Genomic DNA, 19,350 nt, shown 5'->3' on the forward strand with positions numbered 1-19,350 from the left:
AAGAGTTGATCTTACATGGTGTCAGTTATTCAACTTAACACCAAAGCAATTTGATACAATAAGAACATTTGTCATCTCGAAGGTAATACTAAAGCAATAATTATTGCAATTAAAATAGGTATTAGGCCGTAGAACACACAAAATGCTAGAGGAATTCAACAGGTTAGTTAGCATCTTATGGAGAGGAATATGTAGAACCAGCTGAGTTTCTCCATCATTTTGCATGTGTTACTTTGGATTTCCAATATCTGCAGAATTGTGTTTATGAGGCTACACAACCTACTTCAATGCTGGCTAGAAAAACATGTATTCCATGATTCCAAGATTGGCATTTCTGTATGTATCTTCCCCAACCCCCAGAGCACTGCAAGATCCCTCTGCTCATCAATGCTCCAAAGCATCATGCCATTTACCCTATGCTTCCCTTCTAAAATTACCATTGCATGGTGCAACACCTCACATCTGTCTGAATTAAAACTCCATCTGCCATTGATTTGCCCATATTTCCTACTGGTCAATGTCCTGTTGTATCCTTTGACAACCTTTCTCTCACTATCCACAACTCAGCCGAATTTTGTATTGTATGCAAACTTATTCATCACCCCTTCTCCTACATCTTAGTTCAAATCATTAATGTATACCCCAAAGAACAGAGGTCCCAGTCCTGTTTCCTGTGGAACACCATTGGTCACAGACCTCCAGTCAGAATTACACTCCCCACCACTACCAATTGTCACCTTTGGCCAATTTTGTATCCAATCTACAAAGTCACCATGAATCCCACGTGCCTTAAACTTCAGATCAGCCTACCATGAAGAACCTTATCGGCATGGAGTTTAGTAAACCATTTGACCGTATCCACTGCTCTACCCTCATCAATCATCTGTGTCACCTCCTCAGAAAAATTAATCAGAGTTGTAAAACACACAAAGTCATGCTGACTATCCCTAATAGATCCAGCTTGTCCAGCTATGAATAAATCCTATCCCTAAGAGTCTGCCCCATAGTTCCTAGAGACTCTACAGATGATATTGAGTCAAATTTGTTGTGATAATGGTAAACCATCACTTCCTGATTTATTCCACACCATAGGAACAGGTCGAAAGACCCCTGTAGATTGGCCAAATTAAGTGCAATTGCCATCGTCCTCAGAAAACCTGGAGCAACTAAGTTCCTGACCCATCATTGCCAGGCAAAGGGAAGTGTGCCATATTCATAGTTAATCTATACCACTAATTCTACACCCTTTTTAACTGGTATTCCTCTCTGAGAACCAGTCTAAAACTACCCAAGAATTGAAACAACTGGAATAATCCATTCTGCGATTAAGTAAAATTCTGGCTGATTCAATCTGTTGTCTGTCAATCTGTGCCTCCATTGCTCTGTGGGTCAGAAAAAATCATGACCTCTTGCTGAAAAAAGTTCTTCCTTATGTCTTAAATGGGCATCCATTATCCTGAATATATGCTCCTTATTACAGATACACCTCCAGGGGAAACACATCCTCCACATCCACCCAGTCAAACCCCCTTAGAATTTTGTGTGTATCAATAAGGTCATTTCTCGGTCTCTTAAACTCTACTGGATATAAGTTCAGTTTCTCAAACTTATTTTATGTTTGAATATGTTCATCCCAGGCGTTCTCTGCACTGTCTCCTACATTCTCTGCACTGCTTTTAAGTGTGAAGACCAAAACTATTTGCAGTGTTCCCACCGGTATCTGTAAAGTTGCAACAAAAATTCCCTGTTTTTATACTCCATAACCCTTATAATTAAGACCAACATTTCATTTGCTGCCTTAATTATTTGTATCTGCATATATGCTAACTTATTGTATTTCCTGAGTGAGGACCCCAGATCACATTGTAATTTTCAAGTCACAGTGTTTGGCTGTTCACTCTTCCTTGCAAAGTGAATAACTTCATATTTCCCCCATTACACTCCACTGCCAATTTTTTTTTACCCTTTTCATCTAGTTATTGATTGCTACTCTGAAAATGACATGTATTGTTGACTTTTGTTAGTTGGTCACTCTCTACTCTATTGCTGTATATTGCTTACGGCCTTGTGGGGACGTCTTCCGTGTTCTGCAGCTTTTCAGTGGTACCTATGATCTTTGTATCAAGAGTTGCATCATAGAGATGTGCCATCCTAGTGTCAAGTCTGAGACTATGGAAACACCTGTATGAGCATCTAACTGTTAAGTCCTTGGTGCCTAATCCCATTGCTGACTTTTGTGCCAGTTCAGTGTCTTTCTGTGATACCTTGTTATTTATCATTTGTGCTATTTATTTATTAATGTAACTTATATTAATTTTTTATGTCTTGCTCTGTACTGTTGCTGCAAAACAACAAATTTTATGACACGTGCCAGAGAGCTTGATTCTATGTAGCAAAGTTCTCAGCACTCTCTAAGAAAGTCCCTATAACATTTGTGCTCATTTCTTTTAAATTTACTACACTCAACATTGGCTTTCTCGACAGAGAAAACTATTTTGCCTTTTCATTCTGTCAAATTGTTTCAGATTTTAAAAATATCTAGTACCTATTGCATGAAATTTCTCTATCTTAATGACCACTATATCCTCTCAATGTTTTAGGCTCCCCGTTTTTTTTTAAATTTTCTATTGTTAGCTCATTAACTCAATTACTTTAATGACAACCAAGCAACAATCTGAAAGTTCACTATCTAACCAACCCATCCAGGTATATTTTTGATCAGTGAACTGGAATCAGCTTTGTACTTTCAAGTTGTATTGTGTGCTCTCAATCACGTATATCTTGAATTTCTTTTTAGTTATGTGCTTGCTGTTGGATGGGATAGAAGAATAAATATATACTGTGTAAGTATGTTGCTTTAAGAAAGTTTGTGATGTAAAGTAATGACGTCACTATGTGTTGTGTCATCCAAATGGATATTTTGGTGTTCCATGGCTACATGACTCCACCTTCGGAATCCAGAAGTCACAGAAGCTCCTGAGTTTCTGAAACAATTACAGCATATAAATGAATTCATTGGCACACTGAATCTCTGACTGTGAGTACCTGGATATGGAAGCAGCTAATCTACTTTCCAAAAGGGAAGAACAGCATCGTGTATAGGTCAATAGCTGTAGGCGAATTCATTATACACCCTATCCTCGCTTTATGTGGGGGATATGTTCCTCGAAGTCGACACATAATGTGAAAACGCATAATGTGAATAATTATTTAAATGGAGAAAATAGGAATGCATTCTGGAGGCTTCCTAAATATGTTTTATCTGTAATTGATTCACATTTTCATACCAATACGACACAGAAACAGTACCACAAGGCAACATTCGTATTATATTTCATCAATTTAAGGTAATATTCAACATAATAAATCATAGAAAGTTAACATACTAGGGTGTACAGTACTCACCAACAGTGGCAGGTGTGTTGGCTCCAGGAGATGAGTGGTTGTTGTGGTGTCGGGCAGCTTTACATGGATGAGGTGGATGGTTGTGTGTCGTCAGGATCATCAAGGACAGCAAGGGGTGAAGGAAGACTCACAGAACTCTCAGTACTGCCGGCAGCAGGAGATGACACCAGTTTGAAGAAAGTGGTGAGGGTTGTTTGCTCGGCAGCTTTTTGTATTTCAGCATAAATTTGCTTGTAGAGAAGAAAGCCACAGGGAATGACTGAAATGCTGACTCCGTTCTAAACTTGGGTCTATGTCCATCGCCATTTGTGCTAAGTGTTCCGCAGAGTTAAAAAATTTCTGCTGGTTGCTTCACTGTAAAATCCTTCACCTGCAACTCAACACTTTCTTCTTCATCATTGTTAACTTTAAAGGCAAGATTCTGTTCCCGGCAGTAGCGTTCAGCCTCAACAACAAAATGATTAGCAAACCAATCTTCAAAGATTTGACCAGTGGCCCATGCTTTCTTGTTAGCAGCCCAGTGGACGGGAAGCATATTCTTACTCAAACCCTTAAGAGCACAGGGGTTCAGTGAATGGTAAACTAAGAGAGGCTTCATCTTACAGTCTCCTTCGGCATTGGAACTCATAAGCAAAGTCAATCTGTCCATTGCTGCCTTGAAACCTGATGCAGTTTTTTCATCCTTACTTATGTAAGTGCATTTCGGCATACGCTTCCAAGAAAGCCCGGTCTCGTCTGCATTAAACACCTGCTTTGGTGTGATGCCGAACTCAGCTATCATAGCCGCAATTGCAAAGAGTAGCGTTCAGCAGCTTTGTGGTCAGCACTAGCTTGCTCACCATGCACAGCTAAGTTGTGAAGCCTGTGATGATTAATAAACTTAGAAAGCCATCCCCTACTTGCGTTAAAGCTAACAATATCAATTGACACTGCCTCACTATCCCCTGAACAAAGGCGATCATAAATTTCCAAACCTTTCACACGAAGATGATCGGAACAAAGTGCTGTATTTCTCTTTGTTTCATGTTCAATGTACAAACTCAACATTTTCTCCATTTTTGTCATAATCAGATTTTGCACTTTGGTAACAGTCTTTGAAGACACTTGTGATGAATCAATCACTGCACATTTTATTTTCTCAGCATTTTTCTTTACATTTCTGATCGTGGACTCACCCAGGCTGAAGTAGTCCCAGAGCTGTGGTACCTTTACCTGATGCCGCCCTGTTTATAATTTCCAACTTTTTTTCAAGTGTTAAAGCAGTTCTCTGCCGCTGGGCTGATGGCCCAGGACCTGACATCGGATGCTTAGGAGGCATAGTTAAATATTTCAAGCACAAAATCATTGCACCGTAGGTAAAAAGAACAACAGTTTAAGAGCGCAAGATCGCACATCCGCACGTTGCCAAAACCAATGCACGACTGGCGGGAGTAAGACTGAGGCGTGCGCACGTGACTTGTATTGGCGGGAAAGCAATTCTTCTTGCATAACTGTGAGTTTTGGATGCATAATGAGAAGTTGGTAAAATAGGTTCCTCGCCTGACTGTGAATCCGCATTGTCTGAAGATGCATATAACGAGGATAAGGTGTATAATATGACATCATAATTATGTGCATTACAACCACCAGTATGTACCCAACACCCGTAGCCAGACCTTGTGATGAGTCCATGCCTAACAACATAGCTATGAGCGGAGCAGCCTGGTTTATGAAATAAAACTTTATTGTTCAGTGCCATACTGAGCAATCTAGAACATCAAGGTAAATCAAAGACTGGAGCACAGCCTTTAATACAGAGCACACTGAGAACGGGGATAATCACTTAGATGATTGAGTTCTTCTGCATTGATCTTTGTGCTTTATTGGTCACAGGGACGATCAGTAATGACACTGTGGACTATTAGAGTGAGAGAGACAGAGACTTGCAGGCAGCCTCTTGGCACCATGTGAAAACAATGTTGAAGCTGCATGTATGTTGAATATGCAAGGCCTTTTGAAGCAAAATAATTCTCTGGATATAAACATGCATTTGAGTTCATCTTAGCAGGGAACCAGAACAAAATGATGCCAAATACCTGTTTTGGAAGCTTGGTTCTTTTAACAAGGCTTCAGAGTCATTTGTGGCATACAGTGTACACAGGAGATGTTCCACAAAACAAAACAAAACAAAAATTACAGAAACAATAAAGAAACAGTAGAAAATGTTCAGGGATGAAATAAAACACTTAAGAAAGAAAATATATTATTCTGGCCTCTAAGACTTATCTTGTACTCTCAAATCTCAGTGCCCTTCAAAAGGCTTGAGATGTCCTTCTCACTGGAGAAGTTGGAGATGTATTATGATTTTCAGTATTTGAAAGTGTCATTTGTTAACTTTGGAGCAGGAAATTTTTGGATGAAACTGTCAGTTACTACATGGGGGCAATTAAAGAGGTGTCAAAGCATTAAAAAATTGGTGAATTTTTAGATGGAACATTGTGAAATAAATTTGTTCATGGGCTGTGCAATAGCCAGGTTCATTCAAAGCTACTGGGCATTGTTGTGTTAGTAAAAATAGCTGCCAGATATATAAAAGAATTTCACCTGGTCCAACTCCAGCTGCAGTTGTGGCTCACAGTCAGAAGGTGAAGTTAAAGCCCTCATACCTGAAACAAGCCGACTCCTCGTGTTGCCAAGTCCTGCTGTGCCTGCACTGGTAGATACCCACTAAGTACATCTGTTTGTGAGATAAACAGCCCTAGTAGAGTAGTGTGCAAGTTTAAAAACAAAGTGGTAAGTCAACGCAATATTAGAGGAAACAATTCACAATCAGTGAGCACTGAGTTTGTGTGTATTGCACTAAAAAAGTTGTAGTTGAAAGTGAGTTTTGAATTTACAGCATTGATAGTATAGGTGGGGATTGTTGCCTGGACTGAATCCAAGTAAAATTTAACACAGAAGTGGAATGTTAGACAAGGGAAGCCATGACAATAGAACCATTTACTCCACCAATGAAATGGGAATTTACTTTTATAATTTAAAGTACAGCATTAATCATAAAAGAGTTGGGGGCGCTGGGGAGGATGGGCTATTTTGCAACATGCACTGCAGTTACTTGCCTAGGCTATTCTGACAGCACCTCCCAAACCTACCACCATGAAGGATAGGGGCAGCATCTACAACAATTACTATCACTTGTATGTTCCTCTGCAAGCTGGAGAACATTTTGACACGGAGGTTGCTTCACTATCCTGTAACACTACCTAACAGCCCTCTGCGATCTCCTTCAGTAGCAAGTTCCAGAAAGCTGTTCATCCCCTTCTCATGGGCAGTTGGAGATGAGCAATGAAAGCTGATATTGACAATGACTACCAGATGCCACAAATGAATAAGTAATAGATTACGGACAATGGTGCATTCAACACCAGTCACATCAGCTTTCTGAATATTTTGTGTCCCAGATGCAGTAGCACCAATTTTATTTGAGTTCTCCCATCCAATCTTGATATATTGCCAAAATAAGAAGGTAAATGTTATGTGTCTGGTCCAATGTTCTTCGGTCCTTCAGTTTAGCTGAGCCATTTCAACAATTAGCTCCAAGTTCTTTTGTCAGAAGTTTACTGTCCCCCATTCTTCATAGATCTCAGATGGCCTAGAAGGGTGCCTTAAGTTCCATATACCAATCATCCTTTTCTTTCACAATTTCTGCAGACTACTCATCCTCCCAGGCCATAGTTCAACTCCCCTCAGCTATATCCTTAATGTACAGGTACTTTGATGAGGTTGGATGTGAGCACTCCAGGTAATAGTGTCTCTTCATTCTAAAACCTGCACCATTATTATGCTTTAAATCTGTAAGGTGACAGGGCTTAACCATAAGTTCAGGGTGTAAGGCTTAACTTGGTGTTAAACATTTATCCTGTGTCCATGATACACAGTTCCAGCTGAGTTCATGGGATAGAAGCAGGAAGTGTTGGCTGATTAGTATTTCCCTGTTTTCTTAACCCCACTGCAAAATTTGAGCTCAATTGGTAATGCTAACAGTAATGTGGATGAAATGAAGAGAAGGAAAATAGGATGACTTTAGGAGTTTGAGTAGAGTTTAACCGCCAGCGTTGAGCACAATGGCTCGTCTCTTTGTCACAGGCCACACCATGCCTTCACTAGGACCTGTTGAGACCCATAAACTCAGTGACGATTGGAAATTTAACCTAGTAGTTTTAAGACACTGAGTTCAGTAGTCACAGCGTACTCTTTTCTATCTTCTCTTTACACACTGAATGTTAGTACACCCAACTTGTGTTAATTTCGGTTATGTAAATGTACTTTTAAAACTGGGTAAATGGTTATTCTCTTTCTCGTATGGTCCAGGATTCATTTGATGATCTTCATCACGTTCAGCCTCCTCAGCCATACTGGCAAGATGATCTGGTAAGGAACACTACTTGGTGCTTCCTTTGCTTTGCAACATGCCTGTAGTGTCCGTGTATTGTAGTATTTTAATTCAGGATTTTTCTGCTGTCTTCAAATGGATTTGTTCACTAGTCTTTGTGCAACCTTTACTTGCAACCTCTCATAGTGTTCTGTACCTAAAGAATACTGTATATCCTAAGGAAATGCATGCATTTACTTGCTAATGACATGAGTGGTTTCCTAGTACAATAAGATGGGCTCTTGATCTCATCTATATCGTTATGACACTTTGACGTGATTATTTACCTGTGCTGCACTTTATCTGCAGCTGCTACACTTTATTTTGCATTATGAAGCTTTTCACTGCACGTGACGATAATCCAATTCCAATTTCAGTTTGCAGTTAGCCTAACACTATTACAGCACTAGCTGTAAGATCAGCATTCAATTCTGCCACTGTAAAGAGTTTGTACGTTCTCCTGGTGACCATGTGGGTTTCCTCCGGGTGCTCCAACTTCCTCCCACATACCAAGGAGGTGTAATTATGATTACTGAGTTGTGGACATGCTATGTTGGCACCAGAAGCATGGCGACACTTGCAGACTGCCCAGTGCAATCCTTGCTAATTTGATGTAACATAACGCTCTTCGCTTTATGTTTCAATGTACATGTGACAAAACTAATCTAAGCTTAAAAACAAAATCCAAAAACCTAGTTTCTTATAACACACACAAAAAATGCTGGTGAATGCAGCAGGCCAGGCAGCATCTATAGGAAGAGGTAGAGTTGACGTTTCGGGCCGAGACTCTTCGTCGGGAGTTAGTCCTGACAAAGGGTCTCGGCCCGAAATGTCGACTGTACCTCTTCCTATAGATGCTGCCTGATCTGCTGCATTCACCAGCATTTTTTGTGTGTTGCTTGAATTTCCAGCATCTGCAGATTTCCTCGTGTTTGCCTAGTTTCTTATAATTGGTGCAAAATAAAAATATCAAGTAAATCAGATAGTAATGAAATGTATACAATTCACATTTATTGGTCCCTCCCAGCTTACTAATGCCCTATTCATGTACAGCCCGTACATAGGAAGGAGTATTTGAAAGTCCAGCAGAATGGATTTTCCTGGACTATGGGTCTGCAGGCACCTTCCTCTGGAATGTCAGTTATGAACAGTTCACAGTGATGGAACCCAGGCACAACATGGGAAGAACCTCTACTGCATACTGGTCTTGGGTAATTTACTCATTTGTAGTCATTTGTGCAGAGGATAAAGAAGCAAGTACTCAGATCAAGTTCAAGACATGATTCTCAAAATCACTGTCAGTCTGTTGAACAACTTCAGCCAAGATTCAAAAGTCTCTGCTATAAATTTGGTTATATGCTGTGACCTGATCTTATTGAAAACCTGAATTCTACCCCTTCAGATTCCTGAGCAGCTAAGATACCATTCTATTCTGGTAAACTGATAAGAATGTTTCTAAAACAGATTTTATGAAAGTAAGAGGATACATTTATATGAATATAGATCATAAGTAATCACAGTATCTTGTTGCGTCTCTTTCTAGAAATGGGGACACAAGGATGACATTCTGTGCATAGCCCAATGCCCTCCAACACTTCTTGCCACCTCCAGCTATGATGGGGAAACAATTGTTTGGAATATGATCTCTGGTCACATCTGTTGCCACTTACAGAATCCGACAACCAAAGAGTGCAGAGACGGAGAAGGTAACATAGGAGAAGCATGATTGAAAGGTTGTAAACTTCCTTTAATAGAGGTGACAGGACCTGTATGAAACAAATATGAGTGGTAGATATTACTAATATTCCAAATTTAAAAAGATTAAAAATTTAAACAGTTGAAAAGAAAATGTTGTCTGATCCTCCTGCTCAATACAATATTCTTTGATACTTTCTGTTTTCAATAACCTATTTAAACCCTTCCCAAAAATATTCAGTGAATGGCCTCCACTGGATTCAAAGGTAGATTGATCCACTGGATCAGCTCAGGAATTAGGTGGTTTTCTATTCATCAGAAATACAGTTCCAAAACTCAGTGGTAAATGCTGATAGTCCTCTGTGAAGCTGCCCTCATTTATCCACATACTGTATGTCCCAGCAGGTTTAGGATTTGGACGTTTCCATGTTCGAATGCAGAAACCCTGAGCTCACTGAAAAACTACTGTTACTTGAATCTATAGCTGTGCTCCAAACAGAGTTGAGTGGAGATGAATTACGTCTAGAGTACCCCAACTTTACACACGTTAGACCTGGCACAGGAACTTCTAGAACACTTGTTGAAATGGAAATTTGACACTTGCAAGGATGAAAAAAAAAATGTATATACTATTTTGATTATAGCTGGAATTGTGCCATGTTTTTCATCATCTAAAAGTATTTAGAAATGTTTTTGGAATGTTTTGATTTCTACATTTTTGAATGCTTGGTGGAACATTTGAAACCACTGACACTAACCTGATAGCCTTGAACAGATAACAAAGTTGAGGAGATGATTTTGACGCCAGTTGAAGTTTTTCTGAGCGGCTCTCATTCACATGACAGCACATATGTACACAGGGTCTCACAGTCACCATGGGCCTCGCGGTACAACATATGATGTCACTTTTAAGTAAATTCAACCTTTTGGGTAAAAATTAGATAAGTGCATGACCAAAATGCACCTTAGTTGTGTGTGACTTCAGGGAACTACACTTTGCACGTGCCCAGCTATTGAGTTATAAGAGCTTCATTTGTTTTTGTGGGAAGGAAAGCTCTGAATGAGTTGGACTGATATTTTGTCCCTGAGCCACAAAGTATTGAAAGTTTGAAAGGTTTCATATTGCTTTAATCCATATTTCCCATCTAAATGTTATAGACTTTGGTGTTAACAGCTTTTTTAGAGAAATTTTCAGTAAGATGGAGAAACTACGGGAGACAACTAACAACTCTAAATAGGCAGAAAAATGCTCTGAATGAAAAGAATTAAATAACGTCACAATAGTTTACTGGTATCACTACGCTAAATATTTTTAATTCCTAACTTACTGTTCAGTAGTTATCTGTTTATTATTTTAATTAATTTTTAATGTTTTCACAGCAGTAACTGATAAAAGTGTAAATAAAGTTATGTTCTTGAAAACTCGAGCACTGAAGATTGATTCAGGAGCATCTCTTGTTACCACTGGTTCCCAAGGTAAGTAAATAGTTCCATTTAGAGATCAAAAGCTGAAACTGTTGAAAATCTGAAACAACAGTCAAAAATGTGATAAATCTGTCAGCATCTGGAAGGATAAGACCATAAGGCATAGGAGCAGAATTTGGCCACTGGGCCCATTGAGTCTGCTCTGCCATTCCATCATGGCTGATTTATTACCCCTCTCAATCCCATTCTCCTGCCTTCTCCCCGAAACCTTCGACACCCTGACTAATCGCAAACTTACCAATCTCCACTTTAAATGTACTCCATGACTTGGCCTCCACGGCCATTCATGGGAATGAATTCTACAGATGTACCACCACCTGACTAAAAAAATTCCGCCTGATCTCCTTTCTAAATTGATGTCCCTCTATTCTGAGACTGTGCCCTCTAGTCCTGGACTCACCCATCCATAGGAAATACCCTCTCTACATCCACTTTATTTAGGACTTTCAATATTTGATAGGTTTCAATGAGATCCCCTTCTTTGTTCTAAACTCCAGTGAGTACAGGCCTAGAGCCATCAAATGCATGACATATGTTAACCCATTTCATTCCCAGACTCATTCTCGAGAACCTCCTCTGGAACCTGTCCAATGCCAGCACATCTTTTCTTAGATAAGGGGCCCAGAACTGCTCACAATACTCAGTGTGGTCTGACCAATGCCTTATAAAGCCTCAGCATATAAAGCCTGAGGATGCTAAGAGGATGCAGGGTGACTTGGATAGGTTGGGTGAGTGGGCAAACTCATGGCAGATGCAATTTAATGTGGATAAATGTGAAGTTATCCACTTTGGTGGCAAAAATAGGAAAACAGATTATTATCTGAATGGTGGCCGATTAGGAAAAGGGGAGGTGCAACGAGACCTGGGTGTCATTATACACCAGTCATTGAAAGTGGGCATGCAGGTACAGCAGGCGGTGAAAAAGGCGAACGGTATGCTGGCATTTATAGCGAGAGGATTCGAGTACAGGAGCAGGGAGGTACTACTGCAGTTGTACAAGGCCTTGGTGAGACCACACCTGGAGTATTGTGTGCAGTTTTGGTCCCCTAATCTGAGGAAAGACATCCTTGCCATAGAGGGAGTACAAAGAAGGTTCACCAGATTGATTCCTGGGATGGCAGGTCTTTCATATGAAGAAAGACTGGATGAACTGGGCTTGTACTCGTTGGAATTTAGAAGATTGAGGGGGGATCTGATTGAAACGTATAAGATCCTAAAGGGATTGGACAGGCTAGATGCGGGAAGATTGTTCCCGATGTTGGGGAGGTCTAGAACGAGGGGTCACAGTTTGAGGATAGAGGGGAAGCCTTTTAGGACCGAGATTAGGAAAAACTTCTTCACACAGAGAGTGGTGAATCTGTGGAATTCTCTGCCACAGCAAACTGTTGAGGCCAGTTCATTAGCTATGTTTAAAAGGAAGTTAGATATGGCCCTTGTGGCTACAGGGGTCACGGGGTATGGAGGGAAGGCTGGGTTCTGAGTTGGATGATCAGCCATGATCATAATAAATGGCGGTGCAGGCTCGAAGGGCCGAATGGCCTACTCCTGCACCTATTTTCTATGTTTCTATGTTTCTATGTATCACATCATTGCTCTTATATTCTAGTCGTCTTGAAATGATTGCTAACATTGCATTTGGCCTCCTTACCACTGACTCAACCTGCAAATTAACTTTTAGAGAATCCTGCACAAAGACTCTCAAGTCTCTTTTCACCTGATTTTTGAATTTTCTCTTCATTTAGAAAATATTCTAAAAATATTCCTTCCACCAAAGTGCATGCCTTTTGTTTCCTTACACTATATTTCATCTGCTGCTTCTTTGCCCATTCTCTCAATCTGTCTGAGTCCCTTTGTAGCTCTGCTTCCTCAAAACTACCTGCCCCTCCACCTATCTTTGTATTATCTGCAAATCTGGCCACAAGGCTATCAATTCCACCATCCAAATTGTTGACATATAACATGAAAAGAAACAGTTCCACCACCGACCCTCCACCACTAGTCACCAGCAGCCAACCAGAAAAGGCTCCCTTTATTCCCACTTTTCTTCCTGGCAATCAGCCGCTGCTTTATCCATGCTGGAATCTTTCCTGTAGTGCCATGGGCTCTTATCTTGCTAAGCAGGCTCATGTGCTGCACCTTGTCAAAGGTCTTCTGAAAATCCAAATAATAAAATCCATTAATTCTCCTTTGTCTACTCTGATGTCATTTCCTAAAAGAATTCCAACAGATTTGTCAGGCAAGATCTCCCCTTAAGAAAGGCGTGCTGACTTTAGCCTACTTTATCATGTGCCTCAAAGTACCCTGAAACCTCATCCTGAATAATGGGCTCCAACAGCTCCTAACCACTGAAGTCAGGCTAACTGGCCTATAATTTCCTCTCTTTCTTTCACTCCCTTCCTGAATATGGTATTTGCAGTTTTCCAGACCTCCAGAACCATTCTAGAATCAAATATTTCTTGAAGGATCATTAATGCCTTTACAATGTCTTCAGCTACCTCTTTCAGAACCTCAGGGTGTAGTCCATCTGGTCCAGGTGACATCTACCTTCAGGCCTTTCAGCTTCTCAATCACTTTCTCCCTAGTAATAGCAATTACACTCATCTCTGCCCCCTGATGCTCTAAGATTTCTGGTGTAGTGCTAGTGTCTTCCACAGTGAAGACTGACACAAAATACTTACAAAGTTGTTCTGCCATTTGTTTGTCTCTCATTACAACCTCTCCATTGTCACTTTCTAGCAGTCAAATATCCACTTTCACCTCCTTTTTACTCTTTATATACCTAAAAGCCCTCTTTTTTTGTATTTTTGGCTAGCTAAACTTCATATTGCATATTTTCTCTCCTTATGATATTTTAAGTTTCTTTCTGTTGGTTTTTAAAAGCTTCCTAATCCTCTACGCCTCACTAATTTTTGATCTATTACATGCCTTCTCATTTGTTTTTTCTGCTCTCTTTGACTTCCCTGTCCTCCCTTTATGACACTTCTTCATCTTTGGGATGTATCTATCCGGTGCCTCCTGAATTGCTTCCAGAAACTCCAGCCATTGCTGTTGTGCCATTATCCCCGCTAGTTTCCTCTTCCAATCAACTTTGGCCAGCTCCTCTCTTGAGTCTCTAATTCCCTTTACTCCACTGTAATACTGATGCATCTGACTTTAGCTTCTCCCTCTCAAATTGCAGGGTGAATTCTATCATATTATGATCACTGCCTCCTATGGGTTCCTTTACCTTAAGTTTCCTAATCATATCTGGTTCACTACACAACACCGATTTCAGAATTGCCTTTCCCCTGGTGGGCTCAATGATAAGCTGCTCTAAAAAGCCATCTGTAGGCTTTCTACAAATTCCCCTTCTTAGGATCCAGCACCAACCTGGTTTTTCCAAGCTACCTGCATATTGAAATTCCCCATGTCTATCATAACATTACCCTTATTACATGCTTTTTTAAATCTCCCATTGCAATTTATATCCCATATCCTGCCTACGCTTCAGGGGGCCTGTATAAAACCCCCATAAAAGCCTTTCTACCTTGAAGTTTCTTGACTCTACCCAGAAGGATTCTACATTTTCCAGTTCTATGTGACCTCTTTTTAAGGATTTGATTTCATTTTTACCATCCGAGCCGATCTACCCCCTCGGTCTACCTGTCTGTCCTTTCAATGCAATGTATATCATTGAACGTTAAGCTCCCAAGTATGATGTTCGTTCAGCCTCAACTCATGCCCACAACATCATACCTACCTATATTTGCCTGCACTACAAGATCATCCATATTACTCCATTAGAAGGAATATATTCACATTACTCCATAGTGCTAGCCTATGACTGTTGAGCCAAAGCCTGACCACTCTAACAGTGGCACACTCCATCAGTGGCTGCTCCACTTACACCTCAGTGTTGTATACCAGGTGCCGAAAAGATCGCAATGATTGCAGCCTTGTGAAAAGTTCGAAAAGGCCCCAAGCTCTTGTTAAACCTTGAGCAGCCGCAATAGTGAACAACCTCTCACCAAGATTACAGACCGCTGAAAAGTTCCGAATGGCCCCTAATGCTTTTTAAACCTCGCACAGCCCCTGTAATGAATGACCTCTCATGACAATTGCAGCCCACAGATAGAAAGTTCTTCAATTACAATACCTCTTTCAAAGTTCAGAGCATACTTATTATCAAGTTATTTAAGATATCATGTACTATGAAGTTCATTTTTTGCAGGCATTTACAGAAAGATTAAAAAATATAATAGAATTTACAAAAAAACTACACGTAAAGATTGACAAATAACAAGTGTGCAAAAATAGAAAAATTGGGGAAATTAAGAAAGAATAATAATGAGAACGTGAGTTGTAAAGTCTTTGAAAGTGAGTCTGCAGGGTTATACAATCAGATGAGTGAGGTTATCCACAGCAGCTCAGGAGCACGATGGTTGTAGAGTAATAATTGTTCCTGAACCTGGTAGCATGAGGCCTAAGGCTCCTGCCTGATGGTAGTAGTGAGAAGAAAGCATGACCTGGGTGGTGGGAGTCCTTGATAATGGATGCTGATTTCTTATGGCAGCACTCCTTGTAGATGTGATCAATGGTGGGGAAGCCCCTTCCTGTGATGTGATTCACAGTGCCAGGAAATGGATCGTCTTATGTTTGTTTCTGCAGTCCATTTCCTTTGCCAGTCAGTGGCTGAACTTGGAAGACAGGGTACTTTTATTGGGCTCTTGCCATTGTATATCCACAGAAGGTTTAAAGCAATCCAGTTCTTAAATGATTTTAGCAGCAGCTGAGTTGAGGCTAGAGTGGATTTGAACAATATTACGGAGGAGCAGGTAAGTGGTTGAAAGTAATGGTCCTGTTGGGAGGAGATGAGGGCCTCAGAAGCTGAAGTGGAAACTGAGTAGGACAATAAGATTGCGCACGGTCCTCCTCAAAGGAGGGTATTCAGAGGGGTGGCGTAGAAAGTGAGGACACAAAGGAAAACAATCAGTGTTTCAGCCATCCCATTCTTTAACTGGAGGAAACTGCAGACCATCTAAGATTGGTTATTAGCAAGCAGATAGAGAAAATGAATGAAGGATTAGAATTTCCTATGGTCAAAACTGAGTGGACAGTGATCCTTTTAGATAAAGATGTTTATATTAAGATGCAAAGAATGATAGTCTAAGAATAAATCCTTGGCAAATTTCAAGTTAATGATGCATAGGTGCTGGTTGTCCATTGTGTCCAATGATGATAGGAAACCTGTGGGAGAGCTTTAAAAGTGGAAAAGCAGTTGCACTGGCCCTGGGGCAGTTCAACTCTCTCAACCTCAGAAGTCTGGGTCCAGTGGTACAGAAAGGAGTCTCAAAATTGGGGAATGACCAGATGAAATTGTACAAGGAAAATGTCACTACTGTAGATGTGGAAGAAAGATGTTGGAGAGTGCTGTGGTATCACTGGTTGCAGAGATGATAAAGAAGGGGTATGAAGGATAGTGTGCTATAACAGTCACCATAATTCATCACTCAGCACTGGTTAGAGATATATTCAGGGTCAAGGTGGGAAGAGGGGATCCAGGAGTGCTCCTATTAACTGTTTAGAGAGAGACATTCATCATTGATGGTTTGTTTGGAAAGGAGAGAGAGACAGAGTTATTTACCACTGATATGTTGCTTTTGGAAAAGAGGGAGAGACGAAGATTAACAGTTGGACTGTCACCTTAAGGCATTGGAAGTAACTTTGGATTTTTACTGAGTTTGGAGTTGGAGACAGCACCAAGCAGCTCGAAAGTTGCTATGGTGACCGAAGGCAGTGTTATTTAACGGACACTCGATGTTATGATTTTCAGCACATTTTTGATGTTACTTTCAAGGACTTGTTGCCTGCTTGTGCACTCCTTTACAGACAAAGGAAGGAGGGACTCTTTGAATGACAGGTGATGCTCAGCCTGGTGAAATAAATAGGAGGTCAGATGATACAGACCTCGGACACATGATCTGGACACTGAATGAGCATTGCTGTGCCCACAGAGAAAGTGGGTTTTGGAAGATCGATCAGGCGGATCGATTCCAAGTTGCTATTCCATCGGTGAAGAAGGGGTTGACTGGTGGGGAGTTGTCTATGTGTCCACCCTTGCCGGGGTGATAGCTCCACAACAGAAGACCGGTCCTCCTGGTTAAAGTCACTTGTAAAGGATTTCGGAGGACGACGAGAAGATCGACGGCATCAGCTCACCTGAAGACTCGACTCCAGCTCTCCCCCCTCCCCCTCCCCCTCTCCCCCTCCCCCCCCCCCTCCCCCCTCTCCCCCTCCCCCCTCCCCCCCTCCCCTCTCCCCTCTCCCCTCCCCCCTCCCCCCTCTCCCCTCCCTCTCCCCTCTCCCCTCCCCTCCCTCTCCCTCCCTCTCCCCCCCCCTCCCCCCCCCTCCCCCTCCCCCCCTCTCCCCCTCTCCCCCTCTCTCCCCTCTCCCTCTCTCCCCCCTCCCCTCTCCCCCTCTCCCCTCCCCTCTCCCCCTCTCCCCCTCTCTCCCCTCTCCCCCTCTCCCCCTCTCCCCCCTCCCCCCCCCCCCCCCCCTCTCCCCCTCTCCCCCTCTCCCCCCTCCCCCTCCCCCTCTCCCCCTCTCCCCCTCCCCCCCCCCCCCCCTCCCCCCTCCCCCCCCTCTCCCCCTCTCCCCCTCTCCCCCTCCCCCTCCCCCTCTCCCCCTCTCCCCCTCTCCCCCTCTCCCCCCTCTCCCCCCTCTCCCCCTCCCCCTCTCCCCCCTCTCCCCCCTCTCCCTCTCCTCCCCTCCTGCCTCCCTCTCTCTCTATCACTACTCAACTAAATACCACGAACTGAACTTTACTCAATATCATAAGACTGTATCTTTTTACCCCTAGACTTAAAGAAGCTTGGTTTACATACATATATATTCCACACTTACTTTATTATATAATTATTGCTAACCTGTGTGAATTATTTACCTTGATATTACTGTATTGTGTAGTTACCAATAAATATTATTAGTTGTTAGCAATACGAGACTCCAACATGGTTTCTATTTCTGCTGGTTCTTTATCCCCATCACAGGGTAAGTGACAGTGGGAAGAGGGGCACTGTTTTGAGAGGTGACAACATGTTTAAGAATTTTGTAGAGGAAAGCAAGTAGTTTTCAGTGCAGGACGGTTTTGGAGGTTTTTGAGGTACTTATGATGATAAAAGTTTTGAGAGTGAGGCAGAGTGAGAGTGAGGGGAGGAAAAAATTCAAATATGACTTTAGAATTAGTTTGTGTTGTCATAGTTTAACGAAGGATCTGGAGAGCTTTAAATTCATGAGAAAATATTGGGAAATTAAAACTGTAGGAAGATGCAGGTTCAGGGCTAAATCAATGGGAAGTTAAAATTATTTTCTCTCTTTTCACTTTTATCACCCGGCTTCCTGAATATCTTCAGCATTTACTGTTTTTGGTTGAGGTTTCGAACATCTGTAGTTTTTTTCTCTTTTAAGAATGTTCAATATTATACTTGTTCATAACTAGTTTTTGTAGGAACTGCTGATACTGTGCAATGCGTATGTTTATAAGAAAGTGAGAATCTGAGCTTTCAGCCATTAATCCAGAATCAGGTTTAATATCACCGGGGTACGCCGTGAAATTTTTTAACTTTATGGCAGCAATACAATGAAATACATGATAAATAAATATAGAGGAAAAAACTGAATTACATTAAGTGTATATGTGTCTTTTAAATAGTTAAGTTAAAGTAAGTCGTGCAAAAAAACCAGACATAAAAAGTAGTGTTCATAGGTTCAATGTCCATTCAGAAATTGGGTGGCAGAGTGGAAGGAGCTGGTCCTGAATTGATGAGCGTGTGCCTTCAGGCTTCTGTACCTCCTTCCTGACAGTAACAATGGGAACAGGGCATGTCCTGGGTGATGGAGGTCCTTAATGATGGATGCTGCCTTTCTGAGGCACCGATCCTTGAAGATGTCTTAGATACTACAGAGGCTGGTACTCATGATGGAGCTGACTAATTCTACATGTTTCTGCTTCGATCTTGTGCAGTAGCTCCTCCCCACCCCACTCCATACCAGTCAGAATGCTCTCTCCAGGGTACATTTGTAGAAGCTTTCAAGTGTTTTAGTTGACAAACCAAACCTCCTCAAATTCCTAATGAAATATAGCCGCTGTCTTGCCTTCTTTATAGCTGCATCGATATGTTGCATCCAGGTTAGGTCCTCAGAGATCTTGACACCCAGGAACTTGAAATTGCTCACTCTCTCCACTTCTGATCCTTCCATGAGGATTGGTTTGTGTTCCCTCGTCGTACTCTTCCTGAAGTCCACGATCAGCTCTTTTGTTTTGCTGATGTTGAGGTTGTTGCTGCGATATCACTCAACCACTCAATCTCGTTCCT

At 41.5% G+C, this 19,350-nt stretch overlaps 1 protein-coding gene across 3 annotated transcripts in view; it reads left to right on the top strand.

The window, feature by feature from the left end:
• The window catches only part of wdr95 (WD40 repeat domain 95), a 138,639-nt gene that overhangs the window by 95,038 nt on the left and 24,251 nt on the right, over nt 1–19,350 (top strand). For 2 of the 3 annotated variants that reach the window (XM_063054272.1, XM_063054275.1), the window contains 4 exons: nt 2,798–2,843; nt 7,756–7,815; nt 9,360–9,522; nt 10,892–10,987. In XM_063054272.1, the coding sequence (XP_062910342.1) occupies nt 2,798–2,843; nt 7,756–7,815; nt 9,360–9,522; nt 10,892–10,987 (365 nt within the window). The remainder of the gene's footprint in view (nt 1–2,797; nt 2,844–7,755; nt 7,816–9,359; nt 9,523–10,891; nt 10,988–19,350) is intronic. The other variant, XM_063054274.1, reaches the window with a different exon arrangement.

This window comes from Mobula hypostoma, chromosome 7 (genome assembly GCF_963921235.1).
Source record: "Mobula hypostoma chromosome 7, sMobHyp1.1, whole genome shotgun sequence".
NCBI classification, from domain to species: Eukaryota; Metazoa; Chordata; class Chondrichthyes; order Myliobatiformes; family Myliobatidae; genus Mobula; species Mobula hypostoma.